Source organism: Phalaenopsis equestris, unplaced genomic scaffold (genome assembly GCF_001263595.1).
Source record: "Phalaenopsis equestris unplaced genomic scaffold, ASM126359v1 Scaffold000552, whole genome shotgun sequence".
Taxonomy (NCBI): domain Eukaryota; kingdom Viridiplantae; phylum Streptophyta; class Magnoliopsida; order Asparagales; family Orchidaceae; genus Phalaenopsis; species Phalaenopsis equestris.
In genome coordinates, this window is record NW_018164992.1 from 2,047,665 (window position 1) to 2,063,226 (window position 15,562).

General features: G+C 31.3%; 2 protein-coding genes across 2 annotated transcripts in view; one reads left to right on the plus strand and one right to left on the minus strand.

Moving 5' to 3' along the window:
• The window catches only part of LOC110029166 (proteasome subunit alpha type-1-A-like), a 27,441-nt gene extending 16,659 nt beyond the window's left edge, over nucleotides 1–10,782 (plus strand). Inside the window, exon 2 of the mRNA XM_020731332.1 lies at nucleotides 10,121–10,782. Coding sequence (XP_020586991.1) covers nucleotides 10,121–10,579 — 459 coding nt within the window. The 3' untranslated portion in view covers nucleotides 10,580–10,782. The remainder of the gene's footprint in view (nucleotides 1–10,120) is intronic.
• An 863-nt stretch (nucleotides 10,783–11,645) lies between these two features.
• The window catches only part of LOC110029276 (uncharacterized protein At2g39795, mitochondrial-like), a 14,446-nt gene continuing 10,529 nt past the window's right edge, over nucleotides 11,646–15,562 (minus strand). Inside the window, exons 2-3 of the mRNA XM_020731498.1 lie at nucleotides 13,218–13,570; nucleotides 11,646–11,993 (exon numbers count right to left, since the gene is read on the minus strand). Coding sequence (XP_020587157.1) covers nucleotides 11,831–11,993; nucleotides 13,218–13,570 — 516 coding nt within the window. The 3' untranslated portion in view covers nucleotides 11,646–11,830. The remainder of the gene's footprint in view (nucleotides 11,994–13,217; nucleotides 13,571–15,562) is intronic.

A 15,562-nucleotide genomic window follows, 5' to 3' on the forward strand; every position in this document is an offset into this window, starting at 1 on the left:
GGAGACAGTAGATGTTTTAGATTCGACTTGTGTTAAGAAAGGCAGAGGTAGACCTAGGAAAACTTGGGCTTATTGTATAAAAAATGATCTTAATTTACTAGAACTAAATGAATATATGACACTAAATAGGACGCAATGGAGAAAAATGATTCATGTACCCGACCCCACATAGTGGGATTAAGGCTTTGTTGTTGTTGTTGTTGTTGTTGTTCAAAATGATGCTTGATTTTATCCTTACTATTTGAGCTAAGATGAAGTATAGTATCTGTTATCAAAACATTGTTGGAAACCAAGTGAAATACTTTAGAACTTAAAGGAAATAACTTTTAAAAATGCCCGAGTTCCTTGATAGGTTGGGGTAGTTATTGCGTAATTGATATTTGTTTGAGAAGTATTTATTGATGTTTTAAGGAAAGCTTTAAGCAGGAAGTTAATCTTATTATCAGCAGAATAGAATTGAGGCTTGCTTTTGAGTTGAATTGCTTGACTAGTGTGCAAGTATCCTCTTGCTAGATCAAATGTTCTATATGTTCTTACACTTTGGCATCATAATGGTGATGTATATCACAAGACGTCATTTGAGGCCATTTCTAGTTTATGGAGGAAGTTGTAATTCATACACCACCTTACATGCAATTTATCTAATTTTTAATTTGAGAATTTGGGCTTGAATTTAGTAAAAGTGTAAGGTTGAATATGATTGCTTGCTTGTTTGATAAACTAGTATTTTAGTTCTTTTAGTGTTATTTTGGGTTAAATCCCAAAATAATCCCCCCACTAATTATATCTGGCATGTTTAGTCTAAGTATCAAATTTTGCCAAGTTGGTCCCTTGATTATAGAAAAATGAACCAAAATGGTTTCTTAGGGCTAAATTGGGATTGGAGGTTCTAGTCCTCACATGAATGGTCATCAAATTTCGTACCTAAATAAAGGTTTTCCAGTGGCGTCTTGTAAATATCCATCTCAATAATTTTTTGAGTAGAGACTACATATTTCTTGACATTTTTTGTTGATGTAGTTGGGACGATGCTAGTGGGGCGCATATATTGATAGGAATCATGCTATAGAGGTTGTTGGTGAAGCTTTTGTCTTGAATTGTATCGATGGATATGGGGTGGACTTGGTGCCTACCACACTTTTGAGAGGGTGAGTAGATGCTCCTGCCTTTTCAGTAGTGCCCATGCCTTACCATTATAGTTAGACCGTTCCACTAGAGTACTTGTAGGCTAAGATGAATTTGTTGAGGGAATTATTACAGGTCTTCTGATGGGGAACATGTAGTTCTTGGAAGGATGTGCGTTGTTGCTTCATTGTGATTTATCAGGCACTAAATAAATAAACATTACTTGGCGAATTTCATATCTTTATGATCTAAACGAGTTGGTTGGGACCGTAGTATTTTCAAAATTAACTTTAAGTCAGGATATCAACATATTTAGATGCGACCGAAGGGTGTGCATAAAACTACATTTAGAACTCATGTGGGTCACTTTGAATTCATGATTAAGTAGAAATGATGGTCAGATGATGGCGCCACGTGGAAGCCACCCAACTTGACCCAATAACAGCCTCCTTTTTCTCAATCTTGAAGACAAAATGTCTTTTTGAGAGGGTAGCATTATTACACGGGTGTCTCGCCAAAGGGAAATTTAGTCTTTTGTGTGCCCGAGGGAAATTTAATCTTTATTTATTTATTATTGTTTAGATAAATAGACCCTCATAGGTTTATGGTTAGGGTGATACATGAGATTGAGTCTTAGAGTTAGGGTTTGGGAAAGATTTTTTATCTCTCGAATTTCAGGAATTGGAAGAGATCCCCCAACTCTCGAATTATAGCTGATTATCTTTGTATTTGTTTTTAGTGATTGATGTTCTTGCAATAAAATATTATTTACCTTAATTTCTATATGGAAATCTGGGTCAGTTTCTATCAGCTTGTTAGGGTACTAATAGTCTTTTCGGAGTGACATCATCTTGTTTATTTTGCGTAAAAAAATGTTGGGATGGGAAATTGTTATCAGCATTTATTAATTTTTATGTGTTTGTTTGGGAGTAGTTTTCAACAAGAATTTGTTAGAAACTTTTGAGTCACTTGTGCCGGTGCACTGGGAAGAAATTCCTTAATATTGTACTCTTTGTTCTAAACAAAACCTACCGAGCATATGAAGTGACCCAATAACTAGTGTCATATACTTTAATCGTCTTTTGAAGAAAATGTTAATAAATCAATTCAAGAAAATGAAAGAAAGTACAGTATGCTAGAAAATGAGAGTGAGCTAAGAATTTTGATCTGATGGAAGTTTGGGATGCTGGAAATATGGATGTAAAGCTTGGTGGTAGGCATTTGAGGAATAAGCTGAGTGAATTTAAAGATTTTAAAAGAATCTTGAGCTTCTTTAACTTGAATGTAATGTTGCATTGGCTCATGCTCATTGGGATTAGCATCAGTACAAATTTGTTAGGCTGGTTTTACACAATTTCCCTTTGCTGATTTTAGTTGGGTGTGAAATGCAGTGTTAGCTCTATTTTGTGCATGTTTACTTAACAAATTTTGGACGTATTAGTTTTGGTATGCTCCTTGTTTTTTGTTCTTACATTAGTTTTATCTATCCTTCTTGATTTATCTTTCATCACTCATTATACTTGCCCAAACTTAAAAGAATCTTTTTATTGGTGCATCTTCCGCCATTTTTTAAACGTGCACATGTCATAATGTTTAATTATTAACTAATCTTCTTCGGTGCTATATTCATCAACCCTATTACCCTATTTTACAATTATTTGTTATTATCTTTTCTAGTTTTTCTCCACAACCTTCTTAAATTTTAATTTTCTATCACATTTTGGCGATTAGTGACTTTTTTGTGTTGCAATAGTTTATAAATTTACCAACTGATGCTAGTATTTTTACTTCATTGTGAAATTACTAAGCTCTTGTTTGGTAATGCCATGTGTTTGCCATGAAAAAAAGTCATTGCGACTAATGCAAATTTGAAAGTCTGTGTTTATTTGGAATGCCTTTCATGTATGTGTATTTATTCTTAGTTTTTTTTTCTTTTCATTTAAAGTATATAAATATAACTATGATGTCGCTTTTATATGAATATTATGTGACCTTTTGTATTTGTATAGTGTACTAGATTTAGTTCGTTGCTGCAAGGATTCAACTAACCCCATTAAATATGAAGGCATGATACTGAAGTTCAGAATTATGGTTATGATGACAATTGCTAATTTTTACTTCATAACTACCCATCGGTGGTTTGTCTAGCACTTGTAACTACTCTATTTTCTGATTGTACCTACTTCACTATTGTGATTGCTTCAAGCTTCTTTGCTTATGTTTTACTTCTTTGTACACACATCCATCTCCTGCCTCAATTTTACACTGCTATCAATTTTCTCTGCTTTCTGCTACTATTTCTTGCTATTTGCTGTTGCTCTTAAACCTACATTGTCACATCCGTTGTTCATGCCAATTCATATTATCTTAGGTACTATATTATTTGATGTTGTATTATTAGGTCCTTTATAGGCTGTAAATAGGATCACGAGCATGCAATATTCATTAAAAAAAATGAACATTAATATAAACTTTCAACATTCCTATATTTTGTTTATGTAGTTGTTGGATTTGTTGGGCAAGTTTCTTTGTACTGGTGCAAGGCCTGATTCTTACTTCTAGTCATTTCTATCCTTCATTTTTGTTCATTGGTTTTATGCAGATAATTAGAATTTTGTGAAGTGACTTATGTATTTGATTTTCTTTTTATAGCGTGAACTTGATGGTTGCTAAAATTATATGTTTGTTCACTAATTTCATGTGGAATTTCTTGTTTTGATGACTAAAAATTTTCTTTTGGAATAAAAAGAACATCTTTGTTGTTGTTTACGTTGAAGGTGATGAGCCTATGTTATATTTAAGAGCTGACTATCTGCATATTATATTAGGTCGCATTAGAAACCATATAACATTAATCTTCTCACATTAATTACCCTCATAAAATTGCAAGTTATTCTCATGGTGCATTGCCCGTGATCATTAAGCAATAAAAGGAGTACTTGGAGAAAATAACACTGCTAGACGCATTTCTTGGACAAATCAAAATTATGATGCATGTCTTTGGCAAACATTGTAATTAAAGAACGTAACAAATAATACTCTATTTGTTATGCTATTCTCTCATCATATAATATTCTTAAAGCACTTATTAATTTTAAGCATCTAATTTTAACTCTAGAAATCACAAACTTTTCCTTATACTTTGTGCTGTAAATGATTCCAAGTCGAGCTGACGCTATAGTGTTCAAGCTCCTTCATTTATTCTCTATCCACCTCGAGTTGAGCCTGAGCATGCCTAAATTTCAAAATCTTGTTCAAATTTATATTTTAATTTTTTATGGTGTTCAAGTAGTAATCAAGCTTTAATCGAGTCTTAATAGTTTTATGCAGAATGTAATGTTTTAAAAAGTCATATTACTAGTGATAGATGCATAAATAATCTTTTATTGAATTTGTTAATAATTCACTCTGAATATTTTTTCTAATGTTTTATAAACAACAAAACCAGATTTTTAATCTTATTAATTTTTTATTCCATATATTCTTGATCAATCGATTAAAAAATATAAATAAAAATTTAATTTATTTAGTATTTGTTTGATATTTAATACAAATATTAATTGAAATAAAAGTAGATTTTAATCTATTCATCAAGTTATATGTTCAATATTTTAGTCGTATTTTTACAGTAATCATATAAAAAAGCTATAAGTGTATTAAATATAGTATTAAATATAGAAAAATTGATGTAATAACATATATAAAATATTGAAGATAATAGATCATCATATTATGTGCTTTTTATCTAGCTCTTAGCAATCTACTTTTTAAACAATAAAGAATTGTGTTCATGAATTTAAATGAATAATTGAGCTAATATTCAAGCTTTTATTTGATTTTCTAAACAAATGAACATAAATGAGCTTTATATAATGTGTATGGAGATGTTCATAGAGTGTACTGGTTTGCTTAGATCCTCACTCTCATTCATATAAGAGAACAAAGATGCTTAAATTTATGAAACCTATGTTTCACATTATGTAATAATAATAATAATAATAATAATAATAATTATTATTATTATTATTATTATTGAATTTTATAAGTTATCTATCATACATATATCATTTATAAAATGCTTACCTTAAGTTCTTTTACCTTTAATTTTGTCGTATACAATTACATTACTTATAATCTTTTAATTGGGAGTTAGGATTTAGAGAGAGAAGAAGGGAATTTGAAAGAAACAACTTGAATTTGATTGGGAATTTAAATTGAGTAGAAAAGTAAGAAAAAAGTGAAATTTTTCGCAATTTGAAAGATTTTGTTTCTCCCAAAATAAGCATACTATAGAGATTTAGTTGTTTTTCCTAACTAGTATTTGATAATATTTAAAGTACCCATATTATAATAAAAAAATAATATTGATTTCCCCTTAATCCTAATTTAGCTCTTTTTATCAGGGTCTAAATATCTTAATTTTTCTCTTCTTTTTTTCAAACTCTTAATCAATGATACAACAACAACAACAAAGCCTTAATCCCACTAAGTGGGGTCGGCTACATGAATCTTTTTTTTCCATTGCGTCCTATGTTCATTTAATTGTAATAAATTAAGATCTTTTTTTATGCAATAAGCTCAACTCTTCTTAGGTCTACTTCTGTATTTCTTAACATAAGTCGAATCTAAAACATCTACTCTCCTAATCGGATCATCGAATGGTTGACGTTTAATGTGACCAAACCATCTAAGGCGACTCTTTCTAATTTTGTCTGTCACTGGAGCTACACCAACTCTATCACTGATATATTCATTTCGCATTTTGTCTCTAAGTGTAAAGCCACTTATCCACCTCATCATTCTCATCTCGGAAACACTTAACTTAGTATTATGCTTCTCTTTTAAAGGCCAAAATTCAACACCGTAGAGCATCGCAGGTCTCACCACCATCTTATAAAATTTTCCTTTCAGTTTGAGCAGTACTTTCTACCACACAATAGGCCCGAAGTATTCCTTTACTTCAACCAACCAAGTTAAATTCTACTATTAACATCCCATCTATATCACTATGGCTTTGAACAATAAACCCGAGATATCTAAATCATTCACACCTTTTAATAATTTGATCACTCAAAGTTACATTTTTGTCACTAAAGCTACTATTACTAGAACCACATTCCATGTATTCAGTTATAGTTTTACTCAAATGAAGGTCTTTAGACTCCAATGTTGACCTCCATAATTCAAGTTTTTCCTGGGCTTTTTCTCTCGTATTCTCCACTAGAAGGATATCATCAGCAAAAAGCATACACCAAGGTACATCCTCCTGTAAATGTCCAGAAAGACCATCGATAACTAAAGCAAAAAGATATGGGCTTAAAGTGCTTAAAGTTGACCCCTGATGTAATCCAATAGAAATAGAAAAATAACTTGGTTAAGCCTTCTTCTATTCAAACATAAGTAACAACTCTAGTATAAATATCTTTAATGAGTATAAGTCATGTCAACACATTTTTTCTCTAGAACTCTCCAAATGACTTCTCTTGGAACCTTATCTGTAAGCTCTTAATCAAGGATAAGATGAATAATATTCTTTTCCCTTTCAAAACTTCTAGTTGAAAAGACAAGAAAATATATCCTTTTATTTTTCCTGTGTTTTTTGTTTTTTCTCTTCCCATGATTTTTTTCCTTTTCTTTACTCAATTTACATGCAAAGCAAAAAAGATATGAAGTTAAGGATGATTTTGATGTTTTAAACACATGGTATCTAATTTTTTGGCTTTTCATTTGTTTCATACATCTGTAATAATTTAAATATACTTGGAGGTCGTATTTTCTTCGTAATCATAATCAGAAACCCTTGTTAACATGGAACTCAATTGTGTGTCTTTAAGTGTTATAAATATCATTTGAAGGTTCTTTCCAATTGTGCTTTTATATGAACTATAGATATGAAATTGCCTTGATGATAGAGCTTCTTAGCATAGGTGTAAAAGTAAACTGATTCTTTGATACAGATGTGATTTTTCTAAGCTATGCTACATGGCCCCACATCAACACTCATCATATGGCTCATAAATTTAATTTCTCCATAATTACTATTATTCTAAACATTTTCTTTTCTTAAAAGGTTTCTTCTAAAATGTATATTAATTTTTTGTCATTTTATTTTATTTGAGGTTTTCATTTAAGGCATCTTTTATTTGTACCCTTACATGCATTTCTCTTTGCTCTCCATATCTTAGATTCTCCTTTTTGCATAGTTAAATATTTAATTCAACTTCACTTTTTAAATTAATTCAAAAAAATATTCATTATTTTATTTATTAAGCTATGATGCTCTTCTAAAATATTTCTTTTTTTTATCATAGCTCTTATTTAAAAAATTTTAAAATAAAATTTCAATATTTGCTTTGTTTCTTCTTTTTTAGTTTATATCTTGTCTCTACTTTTAATACATTTGTTCTAATGGAAGTTATAACATTTTCTTTGATATTGGCTATTTTTTATGTATACTAGAGTTGTTACTTGTGTTCAAACTGAAGGAGGATTGACAAAATATTTTCCTATTTCTGTTGGTTTACATCAGGGATCGACTTTAAGCCCATATCTTTTTGCTTTAGTTATGGATGGTCTTACTGGACATCTACAAGAGGATGTACCTTGGTGTATGCTTTTTGCTGATGATATTCTTCTCGTGGATAAAACGAGAGAAAAAGCCCAGGAAAAACTTGAATTATGGAGGTCTACATTGGAGTCTAAAGGCCTTCGTTTAAGTAGAACTAAAACTGAATACATGGAATGTAATTTTAGTAGTAATAACTCTAGTGACAGAAGTGTGACTTTGGGTGATCAAATTATTAAAAGGTGTGAACAATTTAGATATCTTGGGTCCGTTGTCCAAAGCGATGGTGATATAGATGGGGATGTTAATAGTAGAATTCAAGTTGGTAGGTTGAAGTGGAGGAATGCTTCGGGCCTTTTGTGTGATAGAAAAGTACCGCTAAGACTGAAAGGAAAATTTTATAAGATGGTGGTGAGACCTGCAATGCTCTATGGCGCTGAATGTTGGCCTTTAAAAGAGAAGCATAATAATAAGTTAAGTGTTGCCGAGATGAGAATGATTAGGTGGATGAGTGGCTTTACACTTAGAGACAAAATGCGGAATGAATATATTTGTGATAGGGTTGGTGTAGCTCCTGTGACAGACAAAATTAGAGAAAGTCGTCTTAGATGGTTTGGTCATATTAAACGTCGACCATTAGATGATCCGATTAGGAGAGTAGATGTTTTAAATTCGACTTGTGCTAAGAAAGGCAGAGGTAGACCTAGGAAGACTTGGGCTTATTGTATTAAAAATGATCTTAATTTACTAGAACTAAATGAAAATATGGCACTAAATAGGACGCAATGGAGAAAAAGGATTCATGTAGCCGACCCCACGTAGTGGGATTAAGGCTTTGTTGTTGTTGTTGTTGCTGTTGTATTGGCTATTTTTTATGATTATATATATATGTATATATATATATATCACTATCAAGGGCTATGACTTTGTCTTTGTTCTAAAATCTTTTTGAATTTAGTAGTTTAGCTTATATTTGTTGACAATCTCAATAATATTTATATTTTTATTATCCAATTTCAAGTTTCTTTTATATATTCTACTATCATGTTTATTTATTTGGATACTATTGTTTCTTTAGACTCTCCTAGAATTGTTTGTGTAATGTGCTTGATAAGGTTGTTTTGAACACTGAACTTTCAATTTGTCTATTGATAATTTAGGAAGATTAACTTGTCTTTTCAACTTCCACCATCTTATTTATCTGCATTTTTTTTTACTTAAAACTATTTTCTCTTTTTTTTTTACGCTGTTTTCTCTTCCTGCATTAAGCTTTATTGTACTTTAATGTTTCAACTTTTCCCTTGTAATAACCTTGAAAATCGATTTGACTTCGAACATTTTATTTTAGGAATACTTTTTTTTTTAATTGCCATACTTATAATTCTGAAATATCCTTATTCAGTTATTAATCAATGTTGTGGTTCAACTATATGATCTTGTTTCCTCAAATGTGTTTTTATTTTATGATTATGTATGAACTTGAAATCAGTTTGTATCATATCTCACTTAATTTTTATTGTTTATTTGCTTCCCTAGTTCTAGGCGCAATGCATCTCAATGGAACTCATTTTAAATCGCCTTTCACTGTTATTGACTCTTTTTTCGAGTGTGGTGGTCTCTATTTCTTTCCAAAACTAGTTATCTCTACTAATAATCCATCTTGGGAGCATTAGTATTGACAATATTTATGGTGCTTTCACCAATAATACATGTACTAATAACTAACTTTATTTTCAACTCTTAAGTGTTGCTGAGATGAGAATGCTCTGGTGTATGAGTGGTTTTACACTAAGAGACAAAATGTGAAATTAATATATCCATGAAAGTGTTGGAGTTGCTCTAGTGGCAGGTAATATTAGAGATAGTAATCTTAGATGGGTTGGTCACATTAAACGATAACCATCTGATGATCCTGTTAGGAGAGTAGATATTATAGATTTGAAGGCAGAGGAAGACCTAAAATACTTGTACTTGTTTTATAGAAAAGTGATATTAATTTATTAGAATTATATGAAAATATGACACTCAGCAGGACACAATGGAGGAAAGGGATTCATGTACCGGTCCCCACATAGTGGGATAAAGGCTTATATTCAATTGTTGAATCCTTTTGTTTCATCCATATTTATGTTATGTTCTTCCGCCATAATTTTTTAGAATGTCACGTGTACATGAACTGCAAAAAGAAACTATATTAATTTTACCACTTGGTAAGCCACTGGCTATGAGTGCTTGGAGAGAAAGTAGGAATAAATTGTGCTAAAGGTTAAAATGCGATGAGAGAGAAAGAGGTAGTGCATGTTTGCAGATGGCAAACTAGTCTTCATGCTCTTTATTTATCACTGTGTTTGTCTGGAACACATGATTCAGATTCAGAATGGTGCTAAGGAGGTTTTGTAATGGATGATATGCATGCATCTATTTGTGTAGGTTTGCACACAGCGTTCATGGAAAAGGCCTTACGGTGTAGGTCTCCTTGTTGCTGGCTTGGATGAAACTGGAGCTCATCTCTATTACAACTGCCCTAGTGGAAACTATTTCGAGTACCAAGCTTTCGCGATTGGATCCCGTTCCCAAGCTGCGAAGACGTACCTGGAACGTAGATTTGAGAAGTTCAACAAGTACTCCCGCGAAGAATTGATCAAAGATGGGCTCTTTGCCATCAAGGAAACCTTGCAAGGTGAAAAGCTAACAAGCGCCATCTGCACGGTTGCTATTGTTGGGGTTGGGGAGCCATTTCATATCATTGATCAGCAGACGATCGAGGAAGTGATAGAGTCCGTCGACATTGTGGAAGATGCTCCGGGGGCGGCTGCTGCTGCTGCAGAATCTGCTCCTGAAGAGCCAAGTGCAGCTCAAGAACGGGAGGCAGCGCCCATGGATATCTAATTTGTTGTATGGTTTCTGCAGTAAAATTATGTTGTTCCTGATAGGAGCTTTGCCGGTGACTTTTTGGGATTTTATTTATTTCTGCTGCTTTAATCTTTATAATCCTCTTATGTTCCCAGCTCCATAATTTGTTTGGGACACTGGATTTGTGACTATTTTTAAGGACGGAAGCCAAAATTTACTTCATTTGATTTTTATCTTAATGTTGTTTGTATTAAGCTTCTTTGAAGGTTCAGATTGAGCTCATGCTAGAGTGGTGGCACAAATTAATAATATCACTAATATTCACAGCCTTGCTTATTTGTGCTTGGGATTCATATTTTAATATAAAAGTGTTAAATATATGTTACTAAAAAACATAAAAAAAGAATATGATTTGAAATAGTTGTGTAATTATTTTGTTATCAATATTTTAATCATTTTATGTAGTATGTTACACAATTTTTTTTTTCTAATATCTTTGAGATGTATAATTTTATTTAATAGCAGACGTTGCACATTTCTATATTATATTATTTAATATTAATTAATTTAAGAATGCGAAGAAAATATAAAAGAAACTTGCTATTGGAGCGGGTCACCGTGCAGTGTTTATGATATCGACTCGATGTAGCACACGTGACGGTATATTATCAGAGTCCGCAAACAGAGCTGTGTCCACACTTCGTATGGAAAAATTTCTCCGAGAATTGGGGGTTTGGATAGGAAGTATAGTGGTGGGGGAATTTAGATATTATGTTTTTTATTTTTTTTACATATCTACCACACAATTTTTATGTACTTATGTATCTAATACACAAAAATTTGATATTTAAATTTATTACACCTTACTGTAATATATTTATAATATATTTATGCATGAAGAGAGTCACTTCACAACGTATGTATGTAAATTGTCAAAATTTTTGGGAAGTTTTACATACATACAACTCAATTCTTATAATATTTACATATCTAATGCCTAAATTTTTAATTTTTTACTTGCATATTACCTAGCTTCCGCTAATCAGTTTATCAAAATAGATAAAAGCAAATTATATAAATCCATAACCACAAAAAAAAAAAATGAAATCAATAATGTTCAGCATGTCATTAAGCATAAAACACTCATGTAGCAGATACATAAATATATGCTACAATACAATTCAGAAAATACAAAAATTTTTAAAATAATCAGATATATGTCTAAAAATTGCAATTGCTAATATTGTTTAATTTCATAAATAGGACAAAAAAATTGCTTCTAAACCCTCACTGTTTCTGAAGAAAAGACTTCAAATTTTGCAGCCACATTAAGTACTCTCTGTCATCTTTACTTATCAAGTATTTGTATAAGAAATTGGTAGTGTCAGTAGAAACGCCTCTTGTTTCAAGGTACTTGTGGAATGCTTTCTGGAGGTTTTCATCAAGATCACTGCAACACAAACAGAGAATTAATAAAAAAAATGGAAAATTTACACATGTACTACACAATTCTTAAGGATTTACATATCTAACCACTAAAGTTTGAAATATACAGTTATAATACCACGGTGTTATTAACCTATGCATAAAAAGGTGCTTTTTAAAAAAAAAAAGTTAGTAAAAGTGATCTTTTTTATGTTTATAAATTGTCAAAATAGTCGACGATTATTTACATGGGTCGTTTTACTCCCAGAGTTTATAGAAATGTCAAAATAGTCTCAAACTATTTTAAAATTGATCTAATAGTCCTTTATGAGGGCTATTTCAACCCCAATTAAAATAGTTTGTGGACTATTTTGACACTTCTATAAACACTGGGACTAAAACAATCCTATGTAAAAAGTAAGAGACTATTTTGACACTTTACTCCATATTTTTATGTTATTGATTAGTATAAATATTAAAGTTTGTGTGTAAAATATGTAAATACATAAAATTTTGTGGTTAATATGTAAATGCCCAAAAATAAAAAATAAAAAATAAAAACACTGTTCTTTGTCATCAAGATAATGCGAGAACAGAAAAAAAAATTTGTTTTTTAAAGTATGTTTAGCTAATATAATTTTTTTTATATTTTTATTTTGAAAGAGATATAAAACTCAATTCTTTTGTATGTACATATCTAACACCTGCACTTCAATGCCACCTTTCCTATGCATGAAAATGTATATTTCACTTTTTAAAAGTTAAAATGATGGTATTTTGGATGTGAAGTGCAAAAATTGAAGTATAAGTGCTAGACATGTAAATACATAAGAATTGTGGAGTATGTATGTAAATGCCCCTTTTATTTTTTGTTTAAAAAAAATTTACATGCATACCATTCAATTCCTATGTATCTCCCAAACTTCAATTTTTACATATATGTCACCTTACCTATGCATCAAAAGTTGTATTCCACACTTTTTAAGTAAGGAAAGTAATATTTTTCATGTGATATGAAAGATTTGGGTGGTATAAATGTAAAAATCAAAGTCTAGGTATTAGATATGTAAATACATAAGAATTGGGTGGTATGTAGGAAAATGTCCCTAAAAATTAAATTGGCTTCTGTTTAAAAGCACTCAACATATAAAACATATTATAACTCAAATCAAAATATGTAACAAAATAAAAATAAAAAATAAAACAAAAGTGATTCAAAATGACCTCTAAAAAGTTAGTAACCACTTACTCGAAATCAGGGCCTTCGTACGCGAGTAAATCATCGGATTCATCTTTATTTCGGCGAATACACAAACTGTCGATGACGAGTTGATCTGCATAAGCAGTGCAGCAGAATTCCAAATTTGAGTCTTCACCTTTGCTGATATTTACTGTGAGAGGAATGGTTGGTTGGTCAATCTTCTCGTCTTCGCCGCGCTTTTCATCTTCACCTTCATCGTCATTGTCGTCAGTATCTTCGACAGTCGGCATAGAAACGACGATTTCAATGTTTTCTCCCAGGAATTCTCTCCTGAGAGTAATTACATTGGTGCCCTCCTCATCTTGAATTTCAAAAGGAAACTCTTCTGGAACTTCTTCCAACTTTTTAGATTTTAAAAGAGAATTTAAAAGAGCCAACAATCAGATTCAGTGGAAAGTAATTTGAGAGCAGGGGAATATCAAAGCATGTTATTCTAAGATATTTCTCACTAAAAATGAGAAATTTACATAAACACCACATAATTCTTATGTACTTACATATCTAACTCCTAATTTTTTTAGGAAGATTTACATACATGCCACTTAATTCCTATGTGTTTACATATCTAACACCTAAAGTTCAGTTTGCACAAGCATGCAATCTTTACCTATCATGAAAAGTTGTATTTCATTTTTTAAAAGTTGTTTTTTATGTGAAATGAAAGGATTTGGAGAGGGGGAAATAATTGTCAAGTAAAGTTTAAGTGTTAGATATGTAAATACATAAGAATTAAGTGGTCTGCATGTAGATGCCCAATTTTTATATTTACACTTATAACACTTTGGTGTCATAAACCTATATATGAAAATGTGTATTTCACTCGTAAAAAGTAGAAGTGATATAGTTGATGTGATACTAAGGATTTGAGTGTTATGCATGTAAATATGAAATTTTAGGTGTTAGATATGCAAATAAATAAGGATGTATGGATATGTAGGTAAATGCGCTAAAAAAAACAATTGAAAGAAAAAATCAATTCTTCCATCCATTGCATCAATTTGGATATTTTTCATGCAGGAACTTCCTAACAAATAATAAAAGCAAAAGGCTGAATAATATAAACATTTGTTTGAAATGTTTGCATATTCATATTGGCAGGTCGAAAATGAACTTTATGAGAAAATGAAAATTGATGATTGATGAGAGCTTATTCATTCATAAGCATAATAGGAGTATATTTCCAACTAAGATCCATCAGCAATGAAGAAAAGAAAGATTTACACACAAATCAATTTAATTTTTATGCATTTGCATATCTAACACCAAAACTTATATATATATATACATAAAGGTGTATTTTGCTATTTAAAAGTTAAAATATTGGTACTTTTCATGTGATATGAAAGATATGAATGGAATAAATGTAAAAAAACAAAATTTTAGGTGCTAAATATGTAAATATATAAGAATTGGGTTGTGTGTATGAATGCCCAAAAGAAACAAAACAAATAGATATACCTATTCAAATCTGAAGCTAAAGACAATATAAAAATAAAATAAAGAGATAGTATAATGATAGGAAGTGTGTAGGTAAGCCACTTAGATGTTATGGGTTAATCCTATTTTTTAATTAATTTATTACATTGCAAATTCTATGAAATGTGTGCATTTTGAAATGAGCTAATTGAAACTTCTTTTAATCAAAATACATTCATGCAAATATGATATCATCCGAGGCAAAAATCGGCACGCTTTTCTACCAAAATTAGGACAAACACTAATTTTTATTTCAATAATCCAAACAATTCAAACAAATACAAAAGATAAGCACATACGATTCGAGAGGTAGGTGATCTCTCCTAATTCATACAATTCAAGAGGTGGGAAATCTCTCCCAAAACCTAAACCTAAGACTCACAATTCAAATCTCAAGTAGGGCTGTCAAAACGACTCATTGTTTGTGAACAGCTCATGTTCGGCTCATTAAAAAGCTCGTGTTCGGCTCGTTCGCTAAGTTAACGAGCTGAACAAGAACAAAAATTTGTTCATTCGTGTTCGGCTCGAAATACTACTCATCAATTATTTATATATATATATATTCAAAAAAAGAAATGGTCGGAGGCTATTATATGAGTCTCGGCCATCCCTCATGCGCCAAAGAATTCGAGTACCACACCCTACACTCGAGGGGAATTGAACCCCACACCAGAGGGGACTTACAACTGACAAGCAGATGTCCGACCAACTGATCTGAGTACACGGCGCTATATATAATTTCTCCCCCACAACACACACAAATCTCAAACCCTAACCATGCCACCAATGATACATAGGCCCGAGTCTTCCCAGGTAGGGATGCACCAAGAGCTTTGTCGGCTTCAATAGAGACTTGT